This window comes from Cariama cristata, unplaced genomic scaffold, assembly GCF_000690535.1.
Source record: "Cariama cristata isolate BGI_N322 unplaced genomic scaffold, ASM69053v1 scaffold1848, whole genome shotgun sequence".
Taxonomy (NCBI): Eukaryota; Metazoa; Chordata; class Aves; order Cariamiformes; family Cariamidae; genus Cariama; species Cariama cristata.
In genome coordinates, this window is record NW_009632621.1 from 67,450 (window position 1) to 94,785 (window position 27,336).

At 39.1% G+C, this 27,336-nt stretch overlaps 1 protein-coding gene across 1 annotated transcript in view; it reads left to right on the plus strand.

Moving 5' to 3' along the window:
- The window catches only part of STK32B (serine/threonine kinase 32B), a gene marked incomplete at its 5' end in the record, with an annotated part of 60,175 nt that extends 33,749 nt beyond the window's left edge, over window positions 1-26,426 (plus strand). Inside the window, 6 exons of the mRNA XM_009706398.1 lie at window positions 1,385-1,474; window positions 14,618-14,721; window positions 19,232-19,348; window positions 20,480-20,605; window positions 25,458-25,589; window positions 26,358-26,426. Of these exons, the coding sequence (XP_009704700.1) occupies window positions 1,385-1,474; window positions 14,618-14,721; window positions 19,232-19,348; window positions 20,480-20,605; window positions 25,458-25,589; window positions 26,358-26,426 (638 nt within the window). The remainder of the gene's footprint in view (window positions 1-1,384; window positions 1,475-14,617; window positions 14,722-19,231; window positions 19,349-20,479; window positions 20,606-25,457; window positions 25,590-26,357) is intronic.
- Between the last annotated feature and the right edge of the window lie 910 nt (window positions 26,427-27,336).

Below are 27,336 nucleotides of genomic sequence, written 5' to 3' on the forward strand. Positions count from 1 at the left end.
AAAACCAGCTCAGATCTGGCCAAATTAGGGACCTCTGAGAATTTCAGTTCACACATGCATAGCTGCAGACTTGTTAGAAGTTGGCAGACACATTTCCTGTGGACTTTGAGCAGGATCTAGTTTAGACTGTCAGAGCAGCATACTCTTTTGAGACTGCTGTTCCTCCATCAGGCACCACGGTAGAGTTCAACATCAGTCATTTGTTACACTTTTCATCTTTGGCAGCAAACATGATAACAACATCCCTAGCTTAATAACTACATCATGCCCAAAGCCTGCTCCATTCTGTGAACTGAATGAGGTTGAGATCTTGATCAAAAAAAAAAAAAGTCACAGGAACCTGTCACTCAAGACTCTAGTTGAACACATGATGTATTAATCCTGATCTGAGTGTAAGGCTAAACTGGGGAAGGGAGTACCTTTCCCTGTACTCTGTCCCCCACAATGGCATTGCCAGATGTAATCACAGAAAGCATAATACCTGCATGACTTCACAATATAAAACTAGTCCTTAAGTGGAGATGCAAAACCTAAATGCAGACTTGTCAAATCAAAAGTCTGCAGATTTTCAGGCTGGATTTATATTCAGTTTACCTGCCTATGACAAGCCAGGATTAACAACTATTGCTTCACTGCGGCAGAGAAATTTAACCTATGCTTATCGTAAAGCACCCCAGGAAAAAAGTCATGACAGCACATTTGGGCAATCCAGCCTGATTAGTTCAGTTTAAATCAGCTGTCTGGCTGGTCAGGCAGCAAGCCCCCAGGCTGAATTCTGTCAGTTATCTTTTGTCTTGCAACCTGCTGTCAAATGTGTGATAATTTGGGACCTGCTGCCGTTACATACACACTCTTCTGCTACCATGGATCTGATTTTATATTGTAGGGTAAAAATACATTTTTTCTTCTTGGCTCCTATTTTGCCCTGAGGAGACTCAGAAAAAGCCACGCTGATGGTAACCTGAAGTGGATGTGATAGCAGACAGGTGTCACAAGTACCTGAGATTGTGAGGTGGCTCTAGCTGGAGATAAGTAGAGGTAGATTTCACACATAGCTTCACCTGCTGCTCCTGCATGTTACTGCTCTGAGAAGATGGATACTGTCCTTAACGTTCATGGTAGGAGAAGATTCAGGGTTGACCAGCAGAAAAGGTTCAGCATGGTGAGCAGGTAGTGGATACAACCATATAGGAAAAGTATTCCGTCACTTTGCTGCCAGTATGATTTTTCTAGTTATGAGTAACACTTACTAGTAAGTTTCCTTGAATTATTATGAATCTTTGCAACTTAATTGCTTTCTATTATCACTTAAATGTTAAATAAAGGGAATAATATTTTTATGATGTGCTATTTTAACTTCAGTTTTTATTTTGTGTAATTGCAGGACACGTTCATATCACTGACTTTAACATAGCAACCATAGTGAAAGGGACAGAAAAAGCTTCTTCTATGGCTGGCACAAAACCGTATATGGGTAAGTTTTCAATACCATTTAAAAAATATAAGAAAAATCACACATTAAGATTGACTAATGATATATTAAAATAATTTTAAGTTGTAAAAGTATACAGTAAATGTGATCAACTTCTTTTTTTGACAGTATACGTGCGTTAGCAATGGAAAACATTGGAGATGGAGGGATTGGGCAGGAGCTTGATCTCTACACTGCTTCTAGTCAGGTTCCGTTTGGTTTTGTGAAGCAAATTTAGAATTTCAACTGTGTTACTTCCTGCAAACCCCCACATCTGGAGGCAAGAATGTACAATTATATATACCGCAGTGTGACTATGATCTAACAGAGAACACGTAATGTATCTAGGCATATCCTTAATTGCTTTGCTATTCGGAGTACCTCAAAAACATGTCTGTTCTATGCAACTATCCACTTAAGTGCTTGCCCTACAGCTTTTAGAGGCATTTTATAGATTTTAATTATGTCTTTAAAATGCATAGATAGATTGAAGGCTGGGAGAGTAAAATTCAGTTCACCTGTCCTCATGTATCCAGAGGTGGTGTGTGGTGAAGTTAATAATTCAAACTTCCCCTGGTGCTGAAGGATAGAAGGCATCTCCTGAAGGTCATTTGTCCCACCAAAGTTAGGCTAGCTTCTGTGACTAAGAATAATGTGATTTGTCTTATTTGTGGCTTCCTACACATCTACTGTTTTAATTCTGTCTGTATATGGAATTATCATTGCCTGAGGAAATGACTAGCTTAAGACTAAACATATTTTAGTTCTGGAAACTATACTAAGAGATACGTGTGTCTCCAAAAGACTTTATCTAGCAGGCGTGCTCAGAGGACATCTAACCCCCATGCAGTGGTAAAATGTTGATAAAAGACCTTATTCTGAAAATGTCATTCTGGGAACCAAAGGCCACTGTGTTCCCACACTTCTGCATGTTAGCACAGGAGTAAAAGCATGTGCCTAAGAAATAGGAATTAACAAGTTTTTCACAGTACAAAGAGCACTATACCAACCTGCACATGAAGCAGGTAGGCATCTGCAGAGTGCCTCCGTACCAGCTGTGAGACTGTGTCAGAGCAGTCCCAGACGCTGGAGCAGAGTCGTATTTTCAGACATGATGTGATTTTTGCCATGAATCAACAGTTAGCAGGGGTTGGAGTCTATTGCCCCTGAGCAGATTGTGCATAGCTGTCCTGTTTTGGCTATCCTGTTAATAGGATACAATAGCATGTGTGTGGCCACACTGTGCCACTTGGGCTCAGGACCAGTGCACTGACCTGATGCTGATTAGCTTACTCTTCTAAATGTACTCAAAACAGACCAAGAAACATCTCATGTAGTCCTGACTCAATTATTTAAGTTATGCAAAGGAATGATGTTTTAGATTAAAATTTCCCAGCATTTTGTATTGATTAGCTTTAACTGAGTGTCTAGTTCAGTGTCTGTACAGGTGTGGGATACAGAGCATTAGGAGATCAAGTCTGCATACTGAGCTTCCCCTCAGGGCTGGTACCTGAATGTTGCACCACAGCATCCCTATTCATTGTGCTGAAAAGAGAGGGGAAGAGATGCAGCAACCTTATTTACACCAACAGCTCTAGTTTAAAAAGAACTCGCTTGAGCATTTTTGCCAATATGTGGTGGGTTAATTTATGGGAAAAAAGAACAACCAAAGCAACACAAACCAACAAAAACTGAGGGGAAAAAAGCATCTTTTTCTACAGGTAATTTGACCTCCTCTCAACATATGCAGACAAATAGCTGTACAACTGACATGTGAAACTAATTGCATTCACAGAAGTGGCCTTACATACATGGTGATAGACATATTAAAAGATTTCAACATTTTTGATATGGTACTTTTGCATTTCTGTGAAAAGCTTATTTCTCAGAGCTCACATGTTCTGAGCCTCTTTGCCTTCCCAGGGAGCTAAACAAGCTCTTGGAGGATTCCTGTGAGAGCCCAAGCTGACCCAAAGAAGGAGGTAAACTATAGACCTGGAGTGGGGGGAAGATGGGAGACAGGGAAAAGATTGTATCTTTGCACAGTAATGAACTGCTGTCTTGGTTCACCTCAGCTGTTCTGCCCTGAACCCTCCTCCCTACACATCTGGTCTCCCACATATCCAACAATCTCACAACAAGAAGAAACAGTACAAGAAAAACGCTCCCTTTCCCTTTATGAAGAGGCTACAGCACCATCCACCAGCTTACTTTCTCTCCAGTGTGCCTTCCTCATCTCTTCGAAATGCAAAAATACTGCAAAAGCCACCAGTGCCATCTTCACTACTCAGAGTCAGAAGAGTCATCTTTGCATTTATTTGGAGCTGTAAGAAGGCAGGAAAGCTTTTAGAACTGTAAAAATCCTCTCTTTCAGGTGAAAAGTCATGGGTGAGGATTCTCTGTGGCACAGCTTGGAAATCAAAGCTTCAGCAAGTGTCAAATATTAAGAGTTAGATAGATATGGCCAGACACTCATTGCTGCTGCTTTTTCCTCTAAGTGCATTGATTTCACTTCCTTTCCTTTTTTAGTTTACATCTTTAATTTTATGAAGAATCCTAACTTCAGTGAAATGCTACAAAGACTTTTCAGTTGCAGTGCTCAAATTAAGAAGTTTTGGGTTCGCTCCTGATAGTTATTTAAGTCTGCACGATTTCTGGCTTTAAGGCTGTATCAGATTTTTCATGTGGCTTTGCCTAAGCCATTTAGACAATGAGAGAAATAGAAGAAAAGAATCAGGGAGGTTCACTCTATGGTTGGTAGTAAGCTTCCATTACCGGGAATTTAAACCACGCTTTAACCTCAGTGTAACAAGACAAAGTCACATTCAAGCAAGATACTTGCTAAGCACCAGAACCAGGGCAACTTAGTTGTTCCTGTAAGACATGCCTTACTCTATGTTGGCTTTCATGATGATAAAGGTATGAGATTTGATGAAAGATTTTTTTCTCACTCTTAGAGGTTTATAAAGGCCTACTCCCATGTGGATCCTGTTATGTTTAATCAGATATGAGAGCACTCCCCAGCCTTTCCCTTGGTAGAAGTATTTATAGAATTTCTCACTTCTTCCTATGGCCAATTTAAGGAAATAAACAGGAAAATGTTATCTCTAAAGCCTCCATTCCTATTTGAAATCTGATCAAAATACACTGAGAAATTGCTAGGGAATGATTTGCTCACATGCAGCATGACTGCATGTGACAGGCATCCAGGAAAAAACACAGCGAATTGATGTTGTGTTCTGAAAATGCACTAGCTGTTCTGATTAAGATGCCTATCTTGTAATGCTAAGCATGATGCGAGTCAGCTCCTGCAACCTTTGCTTAATCTCACTTCACGTTAGCTTTTTGTCTCTAAATCTTTCTCTGCCTGAAATTTTCCCTGCCTGTTTCCCTACTTATTAAATGTTAGGCAGAACGCAATGTATCTGAACCGGAATGTTTCTGCAGAAACCCTGGTATTTTTTCTACCTTCCACCTTCCCAGCGGATTCATTCAGACAAGTGAAATACCTGCCACACATAGGCAACAAAACCATGGACAGCAGCGAATCTGAAAGGAACAAGGCCAACAGCCTGGCAAGACAAGCTACTTCCAGCTGCTTCTGCAGTTTTACTTCTCAAAGCCATTGACCTGAAAATGCTGAAGTGAAATCAGCTTCTCAGTGTTTGGGGGTCTTCAGAGTTTCTGCCTCATACTGTTCAGGCGGCTGCAGCTGTGAAATACAATGTGTACCTTAAGCTGGTTTAGGAAACTTGTTTGTCACCCGTGCCTAATTTTACTGTTACAAATTCACTGCTCAAACCTTCTGCAACATCTGTGATTGAGGGTGTTGTCAAAGGTTTTATTGTAGGAATAGCCTTTTGAAAATTCATAAGTTTTCAGGTTGACATCCTATGCTGGCAAGGAATGCAAAATGTCCTTCGAGACCTAGCTGACTTTTGACAGGCATGGTTGCTGCCAACAAACAAATGCAAATGCTTGTTGGGGAGCCCTCTCTACTCTGCATGGGGATGTGGACCAGGAAAGCCAGTGCAGGGCAGGACGTGGTCCCTGGCCGCAGCCTGTGCCTGGCATATTCAGCTGTGACTCTTTCTTCCTGCAGAAGGCTATTTGTTAAAACTCTTGTGTTTAAAGAAAGCGTGCATTTGCCTGGCTGGAAACACTTGTGTAAGTGTTTACCGTTTTCAACACTGTTCCATCTTTATGAGTGGGGGAAGAAAAAGTTTTTTCTTATATTTGTCCCTCATGCAGGCTTCAAGAAATATGCTTGTGTCTTAGAGAATGTGCTCTGTGCTGGGCATGCATTTGCAGTAATGGCACTCTCCTCTGCAACAAGTTGGTCAGCTACAAAACAAAATGTTAAATACTAAAACATATCTAGAAAACATTACAGATATCACCTTTTGTTTATTCCTCACTCTGGCATAATTTAAATGTGTTTGAGTCCTATAGCATGTACTTTTTACTAACTGAAATGTTTCCTTTTTGAATGATCAGTTTCAATGTATCTGTATATTATTTGTGAGTGTTGCACAAACTTTCCATTCACAGGTTATAAATTTTGGAAGTTTAGAATTTGGAGGTTTTTTTGTTGTGGTTTTTTTTTTTTTCTGTTTCTGGTGTCAGAGGGTTAGGTAGAGGCTTCATGGTTTTCTTCAGCGGAGGCTGAAGTTACCCAAATAATGCACCGTGACTTTTTTTTAAATCAAGCTAATAAAATACATTTTATGATATAAATACACCTGACAAAAATCCAAAGCCAATAAAATCAGCCATAAATTACATGAAAAGTTTCAGTTACCTCTTCCTATCCTACAGGCCTGTTATCTCAGATTTTCACAGCTGCATTCATAGGTTGCTGTCACGGTGAAGAATGGTGTACGCCTGAGATTACGAGAGGAGTGTGGATTTACAGAGGTCTACTGAACTTCTAAAATGTATGAGTCATCCACATTTATTAATTAATACTGTGTGGGAGTGCTATTGGAGTCAGAGGAAAACCTAGTGGATGTCCTGATAACAGCCTTATAGGAAAAAAAAATCTTGTTCCTGAGGTAGTTACAATATAGTAGGGACAAATTTGAAGCTGGGTTTTCAAAGGTGTTCAGCCTCGATTTTCCTTGCACTCATATGAAACAGTGCGTTGAAATTAAATGGTGTTTTGCAGCTCATTGCTTTTTGAGAGCAGTTAAGGCAGTGTTCAGATTTTTAAAAATCCCACCCTTTTCCTACTGAGGATTTGACTGCCGATCTACAGAGTTTCATTGGTGATGTCACTGCGTGCCCTTTTGATTCCAGGGAGATATCACAATGCCAGCATGAGCTGGGAGGCTTCTGTTTGTTCTGATAAGCAAGAACAGAGAGCAGACATGTGAGGCTTTGAGGTGCTGAAATAAATACTCACCGAACTGATAGGGTTTTCAGCTTGCGATAGGAGCACTGCAGCTGAGGGGATTAAGCACTGAGCTGCGAGTGGGTATCCAGGTTTTAGCTTTGCTTTGACATTAACGAGTCTGCACACAAGCAGCTGAAAAACTGGGCAATCAGGAAAGAAGTTGCTGCATCCAGCTGCTTTTCATCTTTCTGTGCTCTCTGACCTGCTACCATCCTTTGAGGTCTTCCTGCAAAACTGCTAATATAATCATTTCATTCACTATTTTGGTCAAAAAAAAAACCCCATGCTGAGTTCAAATAGTAGTTTTGGTTCCATGGAACTCCCCCAGGTTTTTGTGTGTATAAACTGATGCAAAGACATTTGCTAACCTAGTATGTGAGGTAGGAGTTACGTAATAGTCCTTCTGATGTGTCATGTACACAGTCTGTCCTGCAAATCCTGTTATCCAGACCAGTTAATTTCAGTATTGGGGCAGAACAGCTGCTGCCCGTACACTGGGCTAATCTTCCAAATAGCAAATAGATATTTTTGGACACAGTCCCTTCCACACGTTGCTAGAAAAACTGACACTGCAGCCACTGTGAGCTTTTGGATGGAGTAAAGAAAGTACTTCTGTATAATTTCATATTCAGTAGTAGGAGACCATGACGCATCCATTGCTGCTGGGCTTCCTTTCAATGGGGCTAGCAACTTGAGGTTGTTTCTCTGAGGCTGATCCAGATGTCCAACCACTAAGGACTTCTTTGGAAACACAAGGGCAAGAAGTAGGTTCTGTTCAGTGACTGAGTAATGTAGAGGGTTTTATGAGGACAGCACTCTGAGTAAGGGCAGGAGAGGTTGTATAGCCGTATGGCAAACAAATAAGGTATTCTAAATGTGATGTCTGTAGTCAGGTAATAGTATCTAAAATATTTATTTTGATTGAATAATTGCATTAAATATTAGTATTAAAACTGTTGAGGTTTATTATGTGAATAATGATCCAAAATCAGTTACACTGCTGTAACAAGCCTAGACCTCACACTAGAAAATTGCTGGCCCCGCATGGTCAAGCTTTAAGCAGCACTTTGCCTTACACAATAGAAGTTAGCAGCTGGCTAGTCTGAATCTCTCAGTCAGAAAGCTGTCTGTTATAATTTAGACCCTTTTAGCACATAAGAAACTAAACACTAGGAGGTAAATTGAGAGTTTACCAAGTCTACGTTTATATTCAGGGAGAGGGAAGTTGTTTTCTTCCGTTTTGCTCTTAAAACAGCTTCTATTCTAAAGAGAAGATCACTTCTCATCACTGTAGTTTGATTTCTGTTTTCTATTTAAACCATGACCTAGAAGAATTACAGACTTCTGAATTTACTTTTCAGAGGAAAGTGAAAATTAATGTTTTCTCATCACAGTGCTGAGAAAGCAATTAGTATTTCACTGAACCATTTCAGTCCAAGGTTCTTGGAATATTATTTCAAATATCAAGTTCATCTTTTATTCAGCTCAATCTGTCATCCATTAAGTCTGATTCAGCAAGGTGAAACTATGAATGTGTTGTATACATCAAGTCATTCACTCATTTAGAATTTGGAAAGGTCTAAGCTTTTAACAGCTTATTCTGTGCTAGTGAATCAAAATGTTTATACCTTATGCATTGTACATATGTGTATATATCCATATATATATATATTCCCTTCCCACCCCACCCCCCCCCACAAGTTCATGGACTAATATGAGGAAGGAGAATGATACCTGGCAGTGTGGTATCATGCCAAACCTCAGTTAATGACACTGGAATCTATTTTCTTATCTATGAAATTTTGGGTATTACAATAAAATTCATCCCACTGAGGTATGCTTTTCTATGATGACTACGGCAGAGTGTATTACTTCACAATCCCTGCCATACACCACAAACCTCTGATTCCCCTTACTGACATGTAGAGCCTCTGCTGAGATGCAAATAGTCTACAGAGAGCTCTGACTAGATGACTGGTGTCAGGGGTTTAATTCTTGAGAAATGTTTTGGACGTGCCCACCTTAACTTGATCGTTAAGAAAAAATGAGGCCAAACCACTATGGCTTTAGTTTCTGTTTTTATTTTCAATTTGTCATATTAATAATACTGGCACAAGGCATTTTCTAGGAATTAACGACCAGCCCTCGTTGGCAACATTTAACTTTGCATGGACAATCAGCTCCTTATAGCTGATCGATCTTGCAAGACTTACTTGCAAGTTATTGCTTAAATATACCGATTTGTGAGTATGTAGTAAAGGCTACTTGAATAAGGGTCTAATGAGTTCATCTCACTTCACTTTCCCTCTCACCAATTTTGCATTTTCAAAGCAGCCTATGGAAGTCGGCAGTGCTTCAAAGTAAGTAATAGCTCTGCAAGCTTCTTAATCAACACTTGGCAGTCTCCCGGGTAGTGGTAGGCAAGTACACCAGGCACTCTTTGATTAGCTTCTTGCTAAGAAAGTAAAACTTAAATCAGTTCATCAGAAAAGAAATGCCACTTTTTGCCTTTTAGGATTCATACCAAAACCACTTCAAGCTCTTCATTTTACGATTTAGTCTGACGTATTATCTCTATGATTAAACCAGTATGCTCCATCAAAAATAATAACAGCTATTCTTTGTGCCAACCATTCCAAGTGATAGACCTCAAATTGACTATTTTATCATGGACAGCATTTTCAAGCTCATCGTTGGGCACCAAATTGAAGTGGCCTGAATTTCAGAGACCTGGAGCGCTTACAATTTAATTATGGAGTTAAGTGATACATATGAATACTCAGCAGATTTTTAGAAACCCTACTTAAAAGCATTTTATCCTTTGTACAAAATGATCTCTTACAGTAGGAAAAAATAGTGATGATTAGGTTCAGTGTTGTTTGTGCTTACATTGATATTCCCTTTTATTTCAAGCTCATGAATCATACTGTTGGATACCGATTATCTTCCACAAATAAGGTACATAATTACCAACCAGTTAAGTAAAATTTCAGTTTTGTACCTTATTTTTTTTACAGATCTTTAGGGAGGTATGCATACAATATGAGATGCATCCTCTACAACATTTACACTGCAGATTATCTGACTGCTATGACAATTGCAGTGAGTAGTTATATATATGAATTGATTTGTCAGAAATTACTCTCTCTTTCACAAAATTATTTGGAGCTCCAAGTATGGTTAAGCAAACAGAATAGGAGTATGGATATCCCAGTAAGCCACTGCTTCTGAGATGGATGCAGACCCACTAGATTTGCTTTTATGTTCAATTTTTTATTAGTCATTCTCCAGTATGGTTTTATTTTAAAGAGAAATAACAATTTATTTACTTCCTACAGTCTGCAATGATATGGTATTACTAGAAAGATACAGTGCAAAAGCATCAGAAGACAGAGCTCTGAAGAAGATTTACTTTAATAATTGGAAAAAAACCACATTAACTCGAAATACATATTAGGGACAACCAAGGAATGCACTAAGCACACTTAATGCAGTGCAAAGGTAGGTTCATTTTATGTCATTTTTCAAGAAAGCAAAGCAGATAATGTACTTTCATGCTTTCACTGTTTATTAAGAGAAAAATATAGATGTAGAAAAGAAAAAAAAAACACAGGATTTTTAGCTTGGTGAATTGCTGAAGTTAAATATGTACATTTACCCATTATCATACAAGACACGGTAACATTCCTGATTTTATTGCTTATCCTGTTAAAATTAGCACAGATGTCCCAGCTTGTAATGGCAATAGTTTTGAAATGCTCTGTCTTTGTAGTTATTGAAGCCTGGTATTAAAAGTGTTGGATCACACTTCTGCCACACAAGAGTAATCCCCTAAACCAAAAGACTGCATTACTTCTGAGGTCCAGACTTCCAAAAGTCCCCAGTACTTTGGGTGACAGATTTTCCAGCTGTCTGAGCACAGGTGAAGAGTCCATGCAGTTCATGATGACTGCTGAGAGGAGGAGACTGTAAAGGTTCCACTGAAGCTTCTCGCCTTAGACCCCTTCATCACTCCACTCTGATGCACTAAGAGAAGGTGGTTGCTTCAGCTTCATTAGCATCACAGCATTGTAGGGTGATTTATGTTAGCAGCGAGGCTGGACCATGTTGCTGCTGTCGAAGGTACTCTTTTGGACAGCTCTAGTAAAGCAATTTTCCATCACGTCAAAGATGTGTGTTCATGCGGAGCTGTGAGGACCTGTAAGACCTATCAATTGCATCACTTCTCCACTTGTCTTTGAATTCACTCTTGCTGCTAGACTTGCTATTAACTGATTTAAATTAATTATTTAAAAGCTGTGCTTCCACCATGCTTCCCTCTAACTGTATGTGATAGTAACTACAGTTCTCAGCCAAAAGAATCTGCAGGGTCCGACCCAATATTAAAACCACATATTTTCCTGAAAAGCCTTTATTCAGTAGAAATTGCTAGAGGAAAAATATATGAAGCTCTCATTCTTACATGCACTTTCTTTCATATGAATAAACTTCTACAGGCAGAATCCTTGCATTTAGGTAGATGCACAGGGGTAAAAGATGCAAATATTCTTCTTATACTAAATCTTATGATAAGAGAAGATAGGATGTGTGCAGAAAGGGTGCACACAGCAGAGTTGTTGGCCTTGCTCCAAGCTGGCAACGTCAAATCTTATCATCCTTTGGAAGAACCTACTGACAGCAGGCTGCAGGATGGCTGTCCAAGCTGAGCCTGAGATCAAATTCAAATTTTAAAAGGTTATAGATAGTTTATTTCAATAACAAACCTAAAGAAAATAAATGTAGAACTTTAAATTGCCTTTTAGATTTTTTTATTTGCTTTTATCCTAGACAATTTGCACTCCAAATTGGTTCCCCTGACATAATTTGTACATCAAAACCTAATGTTATGTTCTATATTTCACAGCTCTAGTTCTTCAGAGCTTGGCTAACCCCATCACTTAGAGGATCTGTTGTCTTTCTGTACAATCACACTGTTTCTGAATGAGCAGGCAAACTCTAGAAGTCTGCCATACAGCCTGGAGGCCTTCATTTGCACCTGATGTCTCAGTTCAAAAAGGCTTTTAGACACATTAAGCACAAGCTCAGTGTGCGATTGGTATTTAACAGCCTTACCAAACTGGGTAAAGGTCTTTTGACTTCAGCAGGGTTGAGATTTCACCCTGAGAAAAAACCTGTACGTAGGATATTGAAATCATATTTTACCTTCTGTCAGTCCCCCCTCATCTTGCGAAGTGGGTGCTTGCAACTGCTTCAGTGGAGCTGACTGAATGCAGAGAGGCAGTCTAGCTGGACCACAAATAACACTGCTCAAGCAGGGGAAAGGGGCTATCTGCTTTAAAAATTAGAAGCCTAACTGCCCATTTTCTGATCTAAGGATGCTATCAGCTTATGGTGAGAAAACAGAGCTTCAAAACACCAGGGCCAGTGGGCAAAAGAAAGCATTTTTGCTGCTCTGCTTAATGTGAGATGATTTGACCTTGAAGCTTTTAGAACAAGAAAATAAAATAGAAGTGGTTAAGTCAGTCATGGAATTAGCAAAACAGCTGTACCATTCTGGCAGTGTTGTAGGTGACACCAATAAAGTACCTTCATCTCTACCTCACAGAAATCATAGTGATCCATGGCATTATTACAATGTTAAAGCTATAAAATAAAGAGTGAAACCACTATTATACTTATATAGCTCAGTAAAAAGGCCACAAAGGCTATTTTCTGTAATGAGATATTATACTAGGCATAGTGGGCAAAAAAACATAATGAATGTGCCTAAATAAAGCAAACCATCACTACAGGGAACCTATGGTGATATTTAAAATATTACTTTGGTGCCTGATGTGCAATTTAGGTTCACTGATCCACTAAGGTCACACGAAAAAATCCTGCCAACCCTCTTAACATCTACCTATGTGATAGACAGCACACATGTAAGATGTGCCTACACAGATCCCCAGCAGCATGCAAACAAGGTCCGGAGTACATCTGAAGATATAGCATGCCAAGTGAAGCTTTATCTAGACGTGAGACAGAGCTAACCCAGTGTGATGACTTTTATGGCATTGTTGATTCATGCCATACTGGCTCACAGCACGTGCTTACCTATGCTGGAGATCCACTGGTCAGCTATTCTAAACACATATTCTGGCAAAAATGTTTATTTAGGTGCCTGGAGTTCTCCTACCAAACATATTTAGAGATGGTCCTGCTGGCCAAAGAGTACAGAACCACTTTCATTCACTCATTGTTTTTTATGCTACAGATTAGGGGTTTGTCATACTTAATTCACGGATGCCAAAATCCTCTATTAGGTTTGGCTCTTTAAGACTTTCTGAAGTCAGGTCTGGAGTTGTAAATTGTTAGGTTGCCATCCATAATGCAAGAACTGCAAGAACTCCTCTGAAAGGAACGCCTTTCCTTTAATTAAAGGTGCTTCTCTAAATGTCATACATAGTCAAATCCCAAACTGCCAGTCAGAAGTAAGCATGACCAGATTACATTATTCATTGCAGTATGCCCATTAGAAAGTGATGAGATGATAATCAGGTGGTAATGTGGTACATCAGACTCAGTATTATGGCCAGAAGAGGCTCTCGTGATAATTGCAATCTAGCACAATGTTACGGTTGGTGATAGTGTTGTTTAGAAAATCCCCAGGGAAAGTGTTGTTTTCACAAACTGTGCTGAGATTCTGCTGTGAAATAATTAGAAAAACATGACTGACTTTTCATTTCATTACATATCCTCTTTTATTTATGTATGGTTTTCTGAAGAAACTATGATGACGTTATTTAGTATGTTTTTGAAATTTGCCAACTGGATCCTTGTTTTGAAAAGATCCCTTTTTTCCCCAGGAAAATTATTTGTATGGAGTTCATTACTTTATTGACAGTGTGTTTATTTCCAGTCATGACAGATTTCCTCACAGCATACAATCAGTATCAGGATTTGTATTTAATTACCATTTTTCTATGTTAAATACCTTAAAAACCCACCTGATTAATTATATCCAAATGTAGAATAAGGATGAGTTTTACTATATTCAACACCTCCATCAATCACAAAGAATCACCTTGCTTGCAGATATTTGTCCTATAAAATGTTTGCATTACCCTAAATGTTCCAAGTCACACTTCTGTAGGGATTGATTCACGGACTCTGGCGCGGGTAAAACCAAAGACCTTTATTGTTTACAAGTTTGTGCTTATATAGATTCACTAGCTGTCCATGCGCTCTAGTTTGTTCATGGATTGGTTAACCCCAGCTGTCCACGTGCCACGGCTAAGCTTTTAATTGGTGCTGTTAATCAAGACACGCGTCTTCTAGTTTCGGTCTCACATCTGTGCTTTGAAACATTTTTATCTTCAGCTCACTTTCTGCGCTTGCTTCATTACTTACTTGCTCATTCTATTTCCTTCAAGGCTATGTTGAATTGTTCAAGGTCACTCGCAACACTCCCTGTGAATCCCACACACTTCAATTCAGGAATTCCCCTCCTATTACTTATTTTCATTCACTTAAATGGACCGGGTAAGAATTAACATATAAAATTATTGACTTTGAAAAACCTCGACCAGTGAAGATCACTTGTTATCAGCAAACCAAGGCACTGAAACTGCATCCTGAAAATGCTGTGCTTAGAAAGGTGTTTAATTCCAGTTAATTGTATCTTTACTAATTTTTCAGCTGTCAACTTTAATGATTCATAGTCTAACCTTAATATAATGTTTTTTGTTTGATTTGATTTATTGTTTTAGCTCCAGAAGTGTTCCAAGCCTTTATGGATGGAGGTCCAGGATATTCATACCCAGTAGACTGGTGGTCGCTAGGAATTACAGCGTATGAATTACTGAGGGGTTGGGTAAGAATGATGGGGTTTGTTGTTATTTAACACATTGACTGACAGGAGTCCCAAAGTTTGCAGTGCCCCTGAGTGCACCCTTCATGATAAAATTTGAGTGGATGAGACTCAGGTCAGGAATGCTGTCCTGGGTCTTTCTCAGCTGGAAACATTCTTGAGAAAGTTTCACCCGACTCTCAATTACATTATGAAAGTTTGCCTAAGTTTGGCTAAGGAAAGACCTAATGTTTTAATGGCTTCTCCACAATGCTGAATTTGAAACAATGGTATTTTTTTCCAAATAGAAGTTGAGTTACTTCAGGCTTTATTATATCTCTGATTCTCTTGGCTAATACCTTAAAAGATCTAATGTAATATCCTAATATGCTTGGCATAACTACAGAAAATACTTATCTGCCAGTGCACTTGTTACTTATCTAATCAATTATGTGAATAAGCTTAATGAAGAATCTTCTTGAGCATGGTCAAATATTACAGAAGATAATGGAAAATTCTTTTCCATTTTGGTTCAAAAGATTGAAGCTGGTTGCTTAAATGTTTACTATTCCCTATGGAAAGCAGTAATCTAGATACTATTTCAGGATAATGATGTAGCTGAAGTAGCTAGGTGTTTTTAATTTTTAATTTTATTTTGGAAAGAGGATTTTATTGCATTGCAGTATGCTGTTTTAAAGGAAGGAGTATTTGTTATGATACTAACATGGTACCGCTACCTTGTCTTGCTAGGCACTTTGTAATGTGAGATAGTCCATCACACAAAGGTCTCAGTTTCATGTAGGATGATAGACAAAGGAAACTAGAATTAAAGAACAATTATTATTCCCATTTTTAGATGGAAAGCTACATTTCAGTTGTCTGCATGTTGCTACTTCGATCCAGTAGCTACATTTTTCAAAAGCCTAAAACTTGGCCAATCTATTTTGTATTGCCATTAAATGCCAAAAGTCATGCTCCTGATACAAAGATCTCTCCCATGCCAAATCTCAGTCCCTGCTCTCAAAGCACAGGAGTATTAAAAACATGTTGGTTTTCTTTTTTAAAAAAAAAGTAAGTCTTTGCAATTTTTCTCTAACACCCTTCTCAAAAATTACAGAGTTTTAAGGCTGACATTCTTCCCAAGATGGAAAATTTTAACCTGAACAGTTAAGGTCTAGCAGTGGTAAGCATAATATGTTTTCAACCCTAGTCACAGACGGTAGTACTAACTGCACATAAAATAAATTAAAAGAACATCCTGCTGGGTTTATATCAACCCTTTCACAAATGAGTGTCTCCAAGAAAGCAGCACAATGAATGATTGTGTAAGGAAAGCTGAACTCCCAAGACTAATCACAAAAGATGACTTTAATATGACAAAGTCAATTTAATAAATGAAAAATTATATAGAATGGTGTCCATTTGCCAAGATCCATATAGTCTTTTCTGAATAAGTCTATCTGGCTACAATCAAGGCAAAGCTGAGCCTGAATCAAAATTTTTTTCAAACAAAAACATTGCCATCTGTCCGTGCTCCCGTCAACCAAGCCAGCTGCTTGTTTTCTCCTGAAGAGCAACTTTTGGCCCCTGAGCAAGCCAGAGGGTGGCTTGGCAGCCAACACCTTTGTATGGACTAGGAAAAGGTGTATTTTTTCCCGAATTGCAATTCTAAATTTTTCTAGTCTAGACAAGGCCTAAACTGACAGAAGCGGCAGGTCGAGGAAATGTACTTAACCCGAGGCATGTTGCAGATAGCAACAACTGCGAGTTCTGAAGCTCCATCTGCTGCAGCAGCTCCGTGCAGATGGCTGCAAAGAAGCAGCTTGCACATACAAGGCTGCAAGCTAAACCTGCAGGCAGGCAGCCCCCTCCTCCTCCATGCTCCCACAGCACTTTGTTCAGCGGCGAGAAGAGAGCCCCATTGCCACAGAGCAGATGGTGGGTGCTCGGTGCAGCCCACCCGCTCCTGCTACAGCGGTCCTGAGGAAAGAGGAGGGTGTTGCGCTGGCCAGAGCCACCCGGAGATATGATTTTCTCCAGTCGGCTCATGGTGCATGCTAGTGCATGGGAAGGTAGGAGGGAAAGAAAGAAGGAGCATTAGAAATGGGAAGCATCAGAAATTTTGATCATTTTCCACCCCTGAGCTGTGCATAACCTACGACACTGCCTGCCTGAATTCAAGAGGAGCTAAGTAAAAATGATGAATTACTTTTTATTGAGCTGAATTTTTGTTTTTATTTGCCTCTACTGTTATGAGATGGAAGAGTCCTCAGAGGAGGCTTAGGGTGCTGAAGGCATTGCAGCCATTCTCACACCTTACTTTCTACCGCCAGGCCGCCAAGACAACATGTTGCTGGAAATAGGGCTGCAGCTACAGGAGCAGGGTGTATCCGGTACAGACCTGCCTGGACCATTTTTGGTTATCCACAGTAGCACTAGCATTTCTCAATATGTTGCAGGCACATTTCTCTCCTTAACTAGTTGCAAATAAAAGACCATGACATATGTCAGTCTGTTCCTAAGATACAGACAGCTATTAAATTATAATAACTGTATATACCATGCCCTCAACAGAGACAAGGCGAAGGAAAGAGGTGGTAGATGGGATTCTAGGACTCTGACTTTCACTGCAATGTGAACAGTTTACAACAAACTTTGGTTAAACATCATGAACAAAAGCAAACCACTTTTTTTTCCTTTTTCACAAAATAAAACAGAAGGGATCTGACTCTCAAATGGATTGAATAGCTGAAAAACACGGGACAGATAGGTGTGAAGCACCTCAAAAGACCAAGCTTATAATGGCTATTTATAGTTCAAATTAACTAATAACATTAACAATAAAAAAATAACTAATAACAATATTAAGAATGTCCATAAATCTCAAAAAATCAAGACTACAGAATGGTAGTAACCTTTAAAATAAGGTATGTTTTTAAGGATTTTCCAGGAAGAAAAAAGGCATGGGCAGAAACATCCTTAACAGAACAACTTTCAATTATTCATTATTCCTTAAAGTTGCTATTTTTAGAGCTAAATCACCATTTGCAAAAATTGGTGTAAATTCTATCTCAATGATTATATTGGTCACATCATTGTATCAACTCTAAATCAGCAGTAGGTTACTTCTTGACAAGAGACAGAATGTTAACCTTTCATTTTTAATAGCTGTTTTATGATAGCATTAAGCATATGACACACTATTTCAAATGACAATTTTGAACCTGATTCAAGAAAATTATGTATTTAGAGCAAACATTTTGGTCCTGTTGAATTCATATGGACATGATACAGCTAGATGACAACAGACTAACTGAAAGTGAATCAAAGCAAATAGATTTACGTAATGCTTGGATTTATTTTTAGAATATCCCAATGCCTTGGGATGGACTTAGTTTCATACATATGTTCAAAGTTAAACATGTGCATGAACCTTCTCAAAATAAGAATATTTTCTGGGCCTTTATGAAGAGTGGCTCCGATTCACTCTCAGATTAAATAACTAACACCTAGAAATATTCTCAAATTATAATCTTGTGCCAGTACATGCTAGCAAAAGTCAAGGGATGATATAGTTCTTAGTGAAGGTAATGAGTGTCTGCCCTTTGCTGTTAAGGATTAGAACATAACTCTGTCTTGTGTATAAATTACGATGCATCAATTTACACATTGCTGCTATGATGGCATTTGGCTGCAGATTTCATCTCACATATCACATATTTGTTACCTGCTGGGTACAACTTGATTCACAAACAATCCACACACTATGCTTGTTTAAAAAATACATCGAGTAACATTCTAACAACTTGCTTTACAATCACAAGTCTTTAAAAAATATGTGCATAATGATTAATAAGAACACAAATTCATATGTAGTATTTTTATTTCCAAATGATACATTTAATAAAAGATAAATGACAGCAATCTTCATGAACAAAGCACTGTGAAGCCTGGGGCTTCTCTTCGCCTATAGAAGAATTTAGGCACTGCAAGCACAGGACAGCGGGACTATGTAATGAGTTAATTTTATATTTCAAAAAGGGAAAAGGAGAAGGATTGGAATTTGGAGTCTACTTTTTTACTGTGGTTCTTACACAAATTTTTGTAAGCATTTTTTAATTTCTCCATCTACTACTCGGTAAAATCAGGATGACAAAACTCCCTTTAGCTACCACTTTTCCATTTTGGCAGTTTAGATCACAAGAACATTCTAGTACTTCAATTAAAAAATAGTAAATAATCTGCATTTCACATAGAATGTCTCATGAACAAAATTATTCAGCCTTCTCATTTGAACTGACACTTCTTTTCCTGAGAGAAAAATTTGCAGAGGAAATGCATCTATGAGTAATTACTTTCATTGCAACTAAAGAAAAACACACATTCAAGGAAGGATTAGCCAGAAAATTATTATAAGATGTTTTAGTGGTTTTGATATTTCCAACATGAACATTACTGAGCTCAGGAAAACATGGATTGTCTACACTCTTTTATCCATTCTTGCTGACTTGATATTGGTTTAACTTTATCCCAGAGACCCTATGAAATTCATTCAGCCACACCCATTGATGAGATACTCAACATGTTCAAGATAGAAAGAGTTCACTACTCATCTGCGTGGTGCAAGGGCATGATAGCACTACTGAAAAAGGTAAGAAAGCACAAACACCTTCTGTCCTCTCTTCTGTCCTCTTCCAGAAACCCCTCCAAAAATGTAGAGGCATCAGGCAAGCATACACATTATGTAGTCAAAGTTTCAAGGATAAGGGAGCAGTGCTTATTCCTAGACTTTTCTGAATGTGAGTGGTGCAGTATTTTCTCTTGAGAAGCTGGATTATGCTTAGGCTTAGACTCAGGCTTTTCATGGCCTCAAAGAAATAGAAATCTAATATTTTTCTTTATTTTAAAACTGATTCACTAGTGACAGCAAAACTTTGGGGATCAATAATTCCCACTCTGTGCCCTGGCCCCATTCTTTCCAGGCCTGGTTGTGCATGTGGGAGAGGGAAGGAAGGACCACTCTACCCTCTGAATTTCTGCTACAGTTTCCAGCCAGGGAGCTTAGAATTTAAAAGGGCCGTTATCTCTCCCTTTCCTATGTTGCTATAGTTGCAATAACAAAAGTCAAGCTGCTTTGCTTTAAATGTCACTAAGCTACAAGACAGGGTTCTTCCTGAATGCACCATGATCCTGGAAATTGCTTTCTTCCTAAAATCCCAGTTTTTTGTTTGGTTTAATTTTCTGGCCATACTGCAAGGATCATCCATCTCTTTTAGGTATTTCAGATCATCAGTACTGAAATTTGAGCAGGAAATGTTTGTGAATGTGTGAACAGAGCAATAGAAGATCAATTTCTTTTGCAGCAATGAGCAATCTATTTTTGATAGATGGAGAATGATGGAGATGATTAATTTTAATTGCTGCCAGGATACTCAGGGTAGCTATATCTTCCAATAAATTAAAAACAAAATACAAATTGTTGAGTGGCACTGAACTGTGATATCTCATGTTGCTTGGACTCATGTATTTGTAAACAGACTTTTGTTAGTAATACATTTATATGCTTCATGCCTGCAGCAGCCGTCTGGTGGCAATTAAATTATATTCATATTCTATGAATTATTACTTTTATTTCTTTAGATTCAGACTTCTAGAAGCTGTTAGAAGATTCCCTAGCCATTTTCCTACTCAAAATTGTGTATGATACAATTTATGCATGTGATATATTTACTCTTTTATGTGGCATCCAGTCCTTCAGAAAATGCCTTGTGCTTGATCACAGCTCCTCACTAAGGACCCAGAGTGCCGTCTTTCAAGTCTTGCAGACATCCAAAGTTCTCCATACCTAGCTGATGTCAACTGGGATGCTGTTCTAGAGAAAACTGTGACCCCAGGCTTTGTTCCTAATGTAAGTCGATATTCCAGGTGAACTCTGTTTGCAAATTCTGACTTTAATTATCATTGCTGTTTCACTTGTTTATGCTTGCATTTATTCCTCTTCACTGATTTACTTCTCACAGAAGCTTTACTTTGGATTCTACTTTCATTTACTCAGTCACAGTCAAGGGAAAATTTGGCCCATTTCATTAGATCACAACAAAAACTAATTAACCTTGGTTCACTTTTTGTTCCCTTTCAAATAAAAAACCATTTTCCAGACTTTTCATTTAGCTGTTAGAGCAAATGATTGTCAGAGTTAACTCTGAGCCAAAGAGTAGCAAGAAGATTGTTGCTGCTGTGAAAGTTAGACATCTGAATAACATTTGCAAAACTTTCTAACATCCCAGTGTGCTGTTCCTTTTTCAGTTAAAAAATACTGTTCCAAAAGACTGACCTATTTCCTTTGTGACAGTTTCCTACACTAAAACATTCAGATTCTATGAGGGAATCTGGTGGTTTCTTTTTTAATGTGGTTCCATTTAGTTGGTATTTTCTGGATATTTCCACTTTGATCATTTGTAAGATAAGTGGATTTGAGGGCCATGAATAAAAAGCAATGACTGTGGTGTTAACATGCTTCTCCACTTTGTTCAGTCATATTGCGCCATAATTCTTCTCCAAACAATCCCTTTGTAGCATACCAAGGTTTGTTTATGTTCTTTTTATAGGCAACTGAAAATAAAGATGAGGAAGGGGGAATAGCTAGACCCAGTCCTCCTCCACGTGCACATTAGAGTTCTCGCTAACTCTGATGGGGACAGGATCCAGCCCTGCAGAAGCTGAGGGTGAGAGGACATTGCCTAATGGAGCAAAGGCAACCAGGTGGGTTGCCAAGACAGTGCTGGCAGTGTTTGCTGTGCTTCTTGGCACCTCACCAGCGCCTTTCCTGTAAGCACCATCCTGCAGGAGAAGAAAGCTGTGAGTGGGCAAGCAGGGCCTCCCTCCAGGAGCTTGGGAAAAGACCAGGAATACAGCAAGTAACTAGCACAACAGGTGAAGAGAAAGGCAGGCCCCTCTTAGGCACTTCAGAGCAATGTTCACCAGGGGTGAAATCCCTTCCTTTCACATTGTAGGTCAAGGGTGGTGCAAGCTGAAAGCTTGAGAGGTGAATGTCATATCTACCAAATCAAGGTCAGGACTCCTTCCCTCTTACTCGGCGTCCCTGCAGCTGGAATAACTGCTATGCCATGCCAGGCCGTTCTCCTTCACTCTCTCAGGTTGCTATCCTAAGCAAAGCGCTGCAGAACAAAGCTACTCCCTGGCCTGGTGGACTGCGAACTCCATTCTCCTGTGGTCTGGATCTACATGAATGGAGACTGCTTTTCCTCTTTTCCTTTTTTTCAAGTTAGAGTTGCTCTCTGAGATATCGGAGGCGCGGGCTGACCCCTTCTTAGACAAAAAACAACAGATTATTTAGACCTCCTACTCCTAGCTGAAAGTTTAATCCACAACTGTCAGCATGTGGGAAACTTCACAACCCTGCTTTGTATTTTAAAAGAGGGGTCCAGTTCCCCATACGCAAGGCTGCAACATACATGGGGATCCAGGAGAGTCCCAGACTCTGCAAAGCCCAGTCGTGCATAGGCACATGTCCTAGGACTTAAAGTAAAGACAGAGGACTTCAACCTGCTTCAGCAAAACCGGCTACTAAAACCTGCCTATGGCAAGGTTCTCTGTCTCCTGTTGCTGCTCCAGTGTTTTCCTTCCCGCAGACATCTCCTCGGTCTCCTCCTTGCTGTCGCTCAAGCTTGAATTCATAGGACCATATCCTCCATCCCAACTCTGAGGGTTGGACTCAAGCCAGCTTTGGTCCAGGAATGTATAGCCAACTAATGCAACGTGTGCCACCCTGCTAAGCCAGCCTCCTAAGCAGTGAAGTATGGCAGTTTGGCTGTAGTAATAGGACCTAATAAAGGGACTGCAAGTTTTCCTCATCTGACTGCTGTAAGTCCAGCCTGCCCAGAGCTGGAGCACAAGTGTGTGATGGTCTGCATCTAGCCACAGACAAGTAATCCCAACTCCTTAATTCACAGTTCTCATGTGGCTGTTTGCTTCTTTCCACCTGGCTTTAGGTTGTTTAGATATTGATCAAATGTAAAGAATTATTTATTTATAAATCAATATAAATTAGCTATAAACCTCCATTAAATAAAAACAAATTAATTTTACTAAACCTGACTGGATAGTATGCAGGAAAAGGCATCAGAGTTCTTAATATTATACTTTGAGTATACAGACTTTGCTAGAAATAAAAATAATAGAGTGGACTTTAAATCAAGTGTTTCATTGTAGGACACCACAATTTATACAAGTGGTTTCTGTTATGGTTTTACTGCTTAATGTCTTTGGTTACTAAATAACATCTGCCATTTATATATGACTTATCTTAGTACTTCCACCTTGACAGTGACAATGGAGTGACTGAACTCTCAGAAGTCCCAGAGGAAAACAGGCTGCTTTTAAGATCTTCCACCACATAATTCAAATTCTTTGCAATTTTTTTTTTTAATGCTTTGAGAGAATGAGGAGAAGAAAGGAGCTCTTGTTATTCTGATCACAGGAGCAGCAAAACACTAATCCAGTAATTAGGATGCCAAGTCATGACTTTTTAAAAATGTAGCAGCTTCAGCTGAACCATAGATTTTCTGGCCATACTCTAACTCTTATCCCTAAATGAGAGAGGAAGAGTTCATCCCAAATATTGTTGTGAGATGGCTTTACTGCACTAATGAATAGAATTACACAAAAAACCCTCAAGGCATAAACTATGCTCCTGTAAACTCTTACGCTGAAAAGATCTGAAAGAATCAAGAACCTGAAAAGAATGAAGGAAAAACCTGAAAAGAATCAAGGAAGGAAATGATCATATAGAATTGATGTTTCCAAACATCCCTTAAAAAAGGACTTCCTCATGAAACAAAGAACCTTAAAATTTGGTTCAAGCATCACAAATTAACAGAAAAATGGAGAATCCAGAATATTTCAGTAATGTAAGTAACAAGTAAGAAAAAAAATAATAGATTGGATAGAATAGAAAAAGCATAATAGATTGGAATGAAGCATGTGATTGGGAAAAGCCAGCATGGATTCACCAAGGGTGAATTGTGCCTGACAAACCTGATTGCCTTCTACGACAAAGTAACCTGCTCAGCTGATGTGAGGCAAGCTGTGTACATTGTCTTCCTGGATTTCTCCAAGGCTTTCTCTTTCAATACGGCTTCCGACAGCCTTCTCCTAGAGAAATTGCAGCGTTACAGTCTGGACAAGTGGTCTGTGTGGTGAGTGGGGAACTGCCTGAGGAGCTGCCCCCAGGGTGGTGGGAAATGACTCCTTTTCAAACTGGCAGCCTATCACAAGTGGAGTCCCCCAGGGATCGATATTGGGCCCAACACTGTTTAATATCTTCATAAGTGATCTGGATGATGCAATCAAGTGCACCCTGATGAAGTTTGCTGACGATACCAAACTGAGAGGAGAAAGGGACACTTCAGAAGAGAGAGCCACCCTGCAGGAAAACCTGGATAGGCTGGAAGAGCAGGCTAACAAGAACCTTATGAGATTCAGTAAGGACAAGTGTAAGGTCTTGCATCTGGGAAAACATAATTCAGGAGTGCAGGACAGGCTGAAATCTACCCGGCTGGGGAGGGAGCAGCTCTGTGGAAAGGGATCTGGGGGTCCTGGCAGACAACAAGCTCAATAGGAGTGAACAGTGTGCTGCTGCAGAAAAGAAAGCCAACAGGATACTGGGCTGCATCAACAAGGGCATCACCAGCAGAGGTAATGAAGTCGTTATCCCACTCAAATCAGCACTAGTCAGGCCACACCTGGAATACTGTGTTCAGTTTTGGTCCCCGCTATGCAAAAAAGATGTGGACAGGCTGGATAGGGTCCAGAAAAGGGCCACAAAGATGATCAAAGGACTGGGAAGCCTGCCGTATGTGGAAAGGCTGAGCGAACTAGGTTTGTTCAGCATTGAGAAAAGAAGGCTTAGGGGAGACGTTATCACCATATTTCAGTATTTAAAGGGTGGCTACAAAGGAGATGGAGACTCCCTTTCTACAAGGAGTCATGGAAAAGATGAGGGGTAGTGGGTACAAGTTACTTCTGGGGAGATTCTGACTGGACACAAGAGGAAAATTTTTCACAATAACGATCAGCCATTGAAATAATCTCCTCAGAGAAGTGGTGGATTCCCCAACATCGGACACACTTAAGATTCAGCTGGACGGGGTGCTGGGCCATCTTGTCTAGACTGTGCTTTTGCCAAGAAAGGTTGGTTCAGGTGATCCTTGAGGTCCCTTCCAACCTGATATTCTATGAACCATTTTTTGATATAAATGCTGCTAACCAAAAAAGACCTGCTCCTTCCTTTGTTATCATGGACAGGAGCTTGGTACCTGAATCCACCTGCAAGTCTTCAGAAAATCAGATTTTAACAAGTAAGATCTTAGAGGTAATCCCCATGCCTCCTGCACTATTACAGTTGCCATTTATGTTCTACAGCACTAACCCATATTCTGATGAAGACCCTGGACCAGATTAATTTCTCTTATTGGGGTGAAATAATTGTAGTCACTCTAGGAGTACACCTGTATGTAACTAGGAAGGGGATCTAACTCTTTATAATTGCTTTATAATATGATTTTTATCTTACCGCCCTTATTTAAACTTCAAGTATCACTCCAGACCTAAAAAGACAGTTTTCATTTTACAGATGTGTTTGGGAAGCTGGATCATTCTTAATGATATTAACACTTGCCAGACAAACTAAAAAAACACTATGATCCTTCAAAGAGTAACTTTGAATCCTTTTGTACCAGAAAGGAAGACTGAACTGTGATCCTACATTTGAACTTGAAGAAATGATTTTAGAGTCCAAGCCTCTCCATAAAAAGAAAAAACGACTTGCCAAAAACAAATCCAGAGATGGAGCTAAGGAAACCTGCCCACTGGTAAGCTGGGGTCTGTGCTTGCAGTGAGTGGCATTTCATTTACACTCTTTAGTAGACAAACTCGGTTAAGTTCCATTTTATCATCTCTGAAAACAGATTTGACCTCTATATCTGTCATTTTACATATAGCACAAACCATCTCCAAAAAAAGATGAAAAGCAACCATTTATTTCAGCCAAATAGTAACAGCATATTTAAGTTGTAATAATTTTTAAGATTGTCACAGATGCTCTTTTAAAGTATGAAAAAGTGTTGCCAGTTGGCAAGTATGCTTCCCACACATGAACTGTTAGTTATAACTATTTATCCACTGCTAGTACCAAAAATGAAAAGTATGCAGTGAAAAGCTCATTATTTATAAATGTTTTAAAGTTGTCTCTTGCAGTGTTGACTAATGTGTCCCATTAGAAAGACTCATTGTATAAACAGTCTAGACTGCTAAGATTAAGAAATAACCATTTTCCAGACTTGAATTTTCATTTCAGTGCAGTTTTATGAATTCTGTTGCTACTTCTAATTATTTTGAATGCTCATGCGAGCTGTTCCTCTTAGAGCTATCAGACGTAAAACTCCTCAGGAACACTTTGTGGGGAACTTCTTCCAAAAGAAAGATTGATTTTGCTATCACGACCCACTTTTGAGGAGTCTTCAGATCACCTTCTGATAGTATTCATTCATAAGCCTTTTTGTTAAATATCGTTTCTGTTGTGATTTTTGTCTATGATTTTCCATCTTTTTTAATCAACCTATTCATGCTGTCTTTTAAAGAATGTACACCTGCAGCAGTGCTTGGAAACCGTTAGGAAAGAATTCATCATATTCAACAGAGAAAAGTAAGTGCATTTCTTAATGCCTATTTAGCATTCACTACTGAAATTAATTGAGAACTATTTTTTTCCTCCCAGTGTAAGGAAAAGTGATTAATGATCACAGCACTATGGGCTAAAAGGCTTGATTTCCATTGATTTCTTCCTCTTACAGTCTCTGGTGTGATGGTTTTGTAGTTCTTCCATCGCTGAAAGTAAGCAGAAGTCCTTGTGATGAAAGTATGTTAGAGAGATAAGGTAAATGTCACCAATACTCTCCAAACAAACTGTTAGCAGTTGAGCAAAGGGAATACAATACAAGGGAGTGCTTTTTCACAACTCAAAAACCAAGGGAAATGATAACTCATGAAATTTTAATGATATGAACTGCAGTGTTCTGACCTGAAAACACTATTCATACTTTGCCACCATAAAAAAGTTTATTTCAACATTAGATATTTCAATAGAGCTAAATATTAAAACTATATCAGGCATGACGCAAATGCTTCATAGTCTAAGAGTCAGCAAGAATTCCTAGAAACACAAGTCTGAATCCCAAGGATGTCAGTAATCTTTCTGGTCCAATTAATACACTGCATTTCACGTAGTTTAGTGTGTTTGAGTTGCAGCCACTATGGATCTGTTTGTATTAATGGATATAGCTCATAACAGGGAAGTTGTTTGTGTCATTGGTCAAATTATTGCATTTCATCCACCTATATTCAGTGGTTTTATTTGACCTAATCATATCTGCAAGCCTTTCTAATGGAGTTGTGATATGTTAGAAATTAATCAAAAAGTTGTGACCATCTTACTTAATGCTTACAATGCAGGTAATTACTATCTTCTGTAATTAAAACTGGGAATGAAATGGTCAATTTTGCACAGTTGACATGATGTCATGAAGGAAATTATGCCATGGATAACCCCATTTTTCCCAT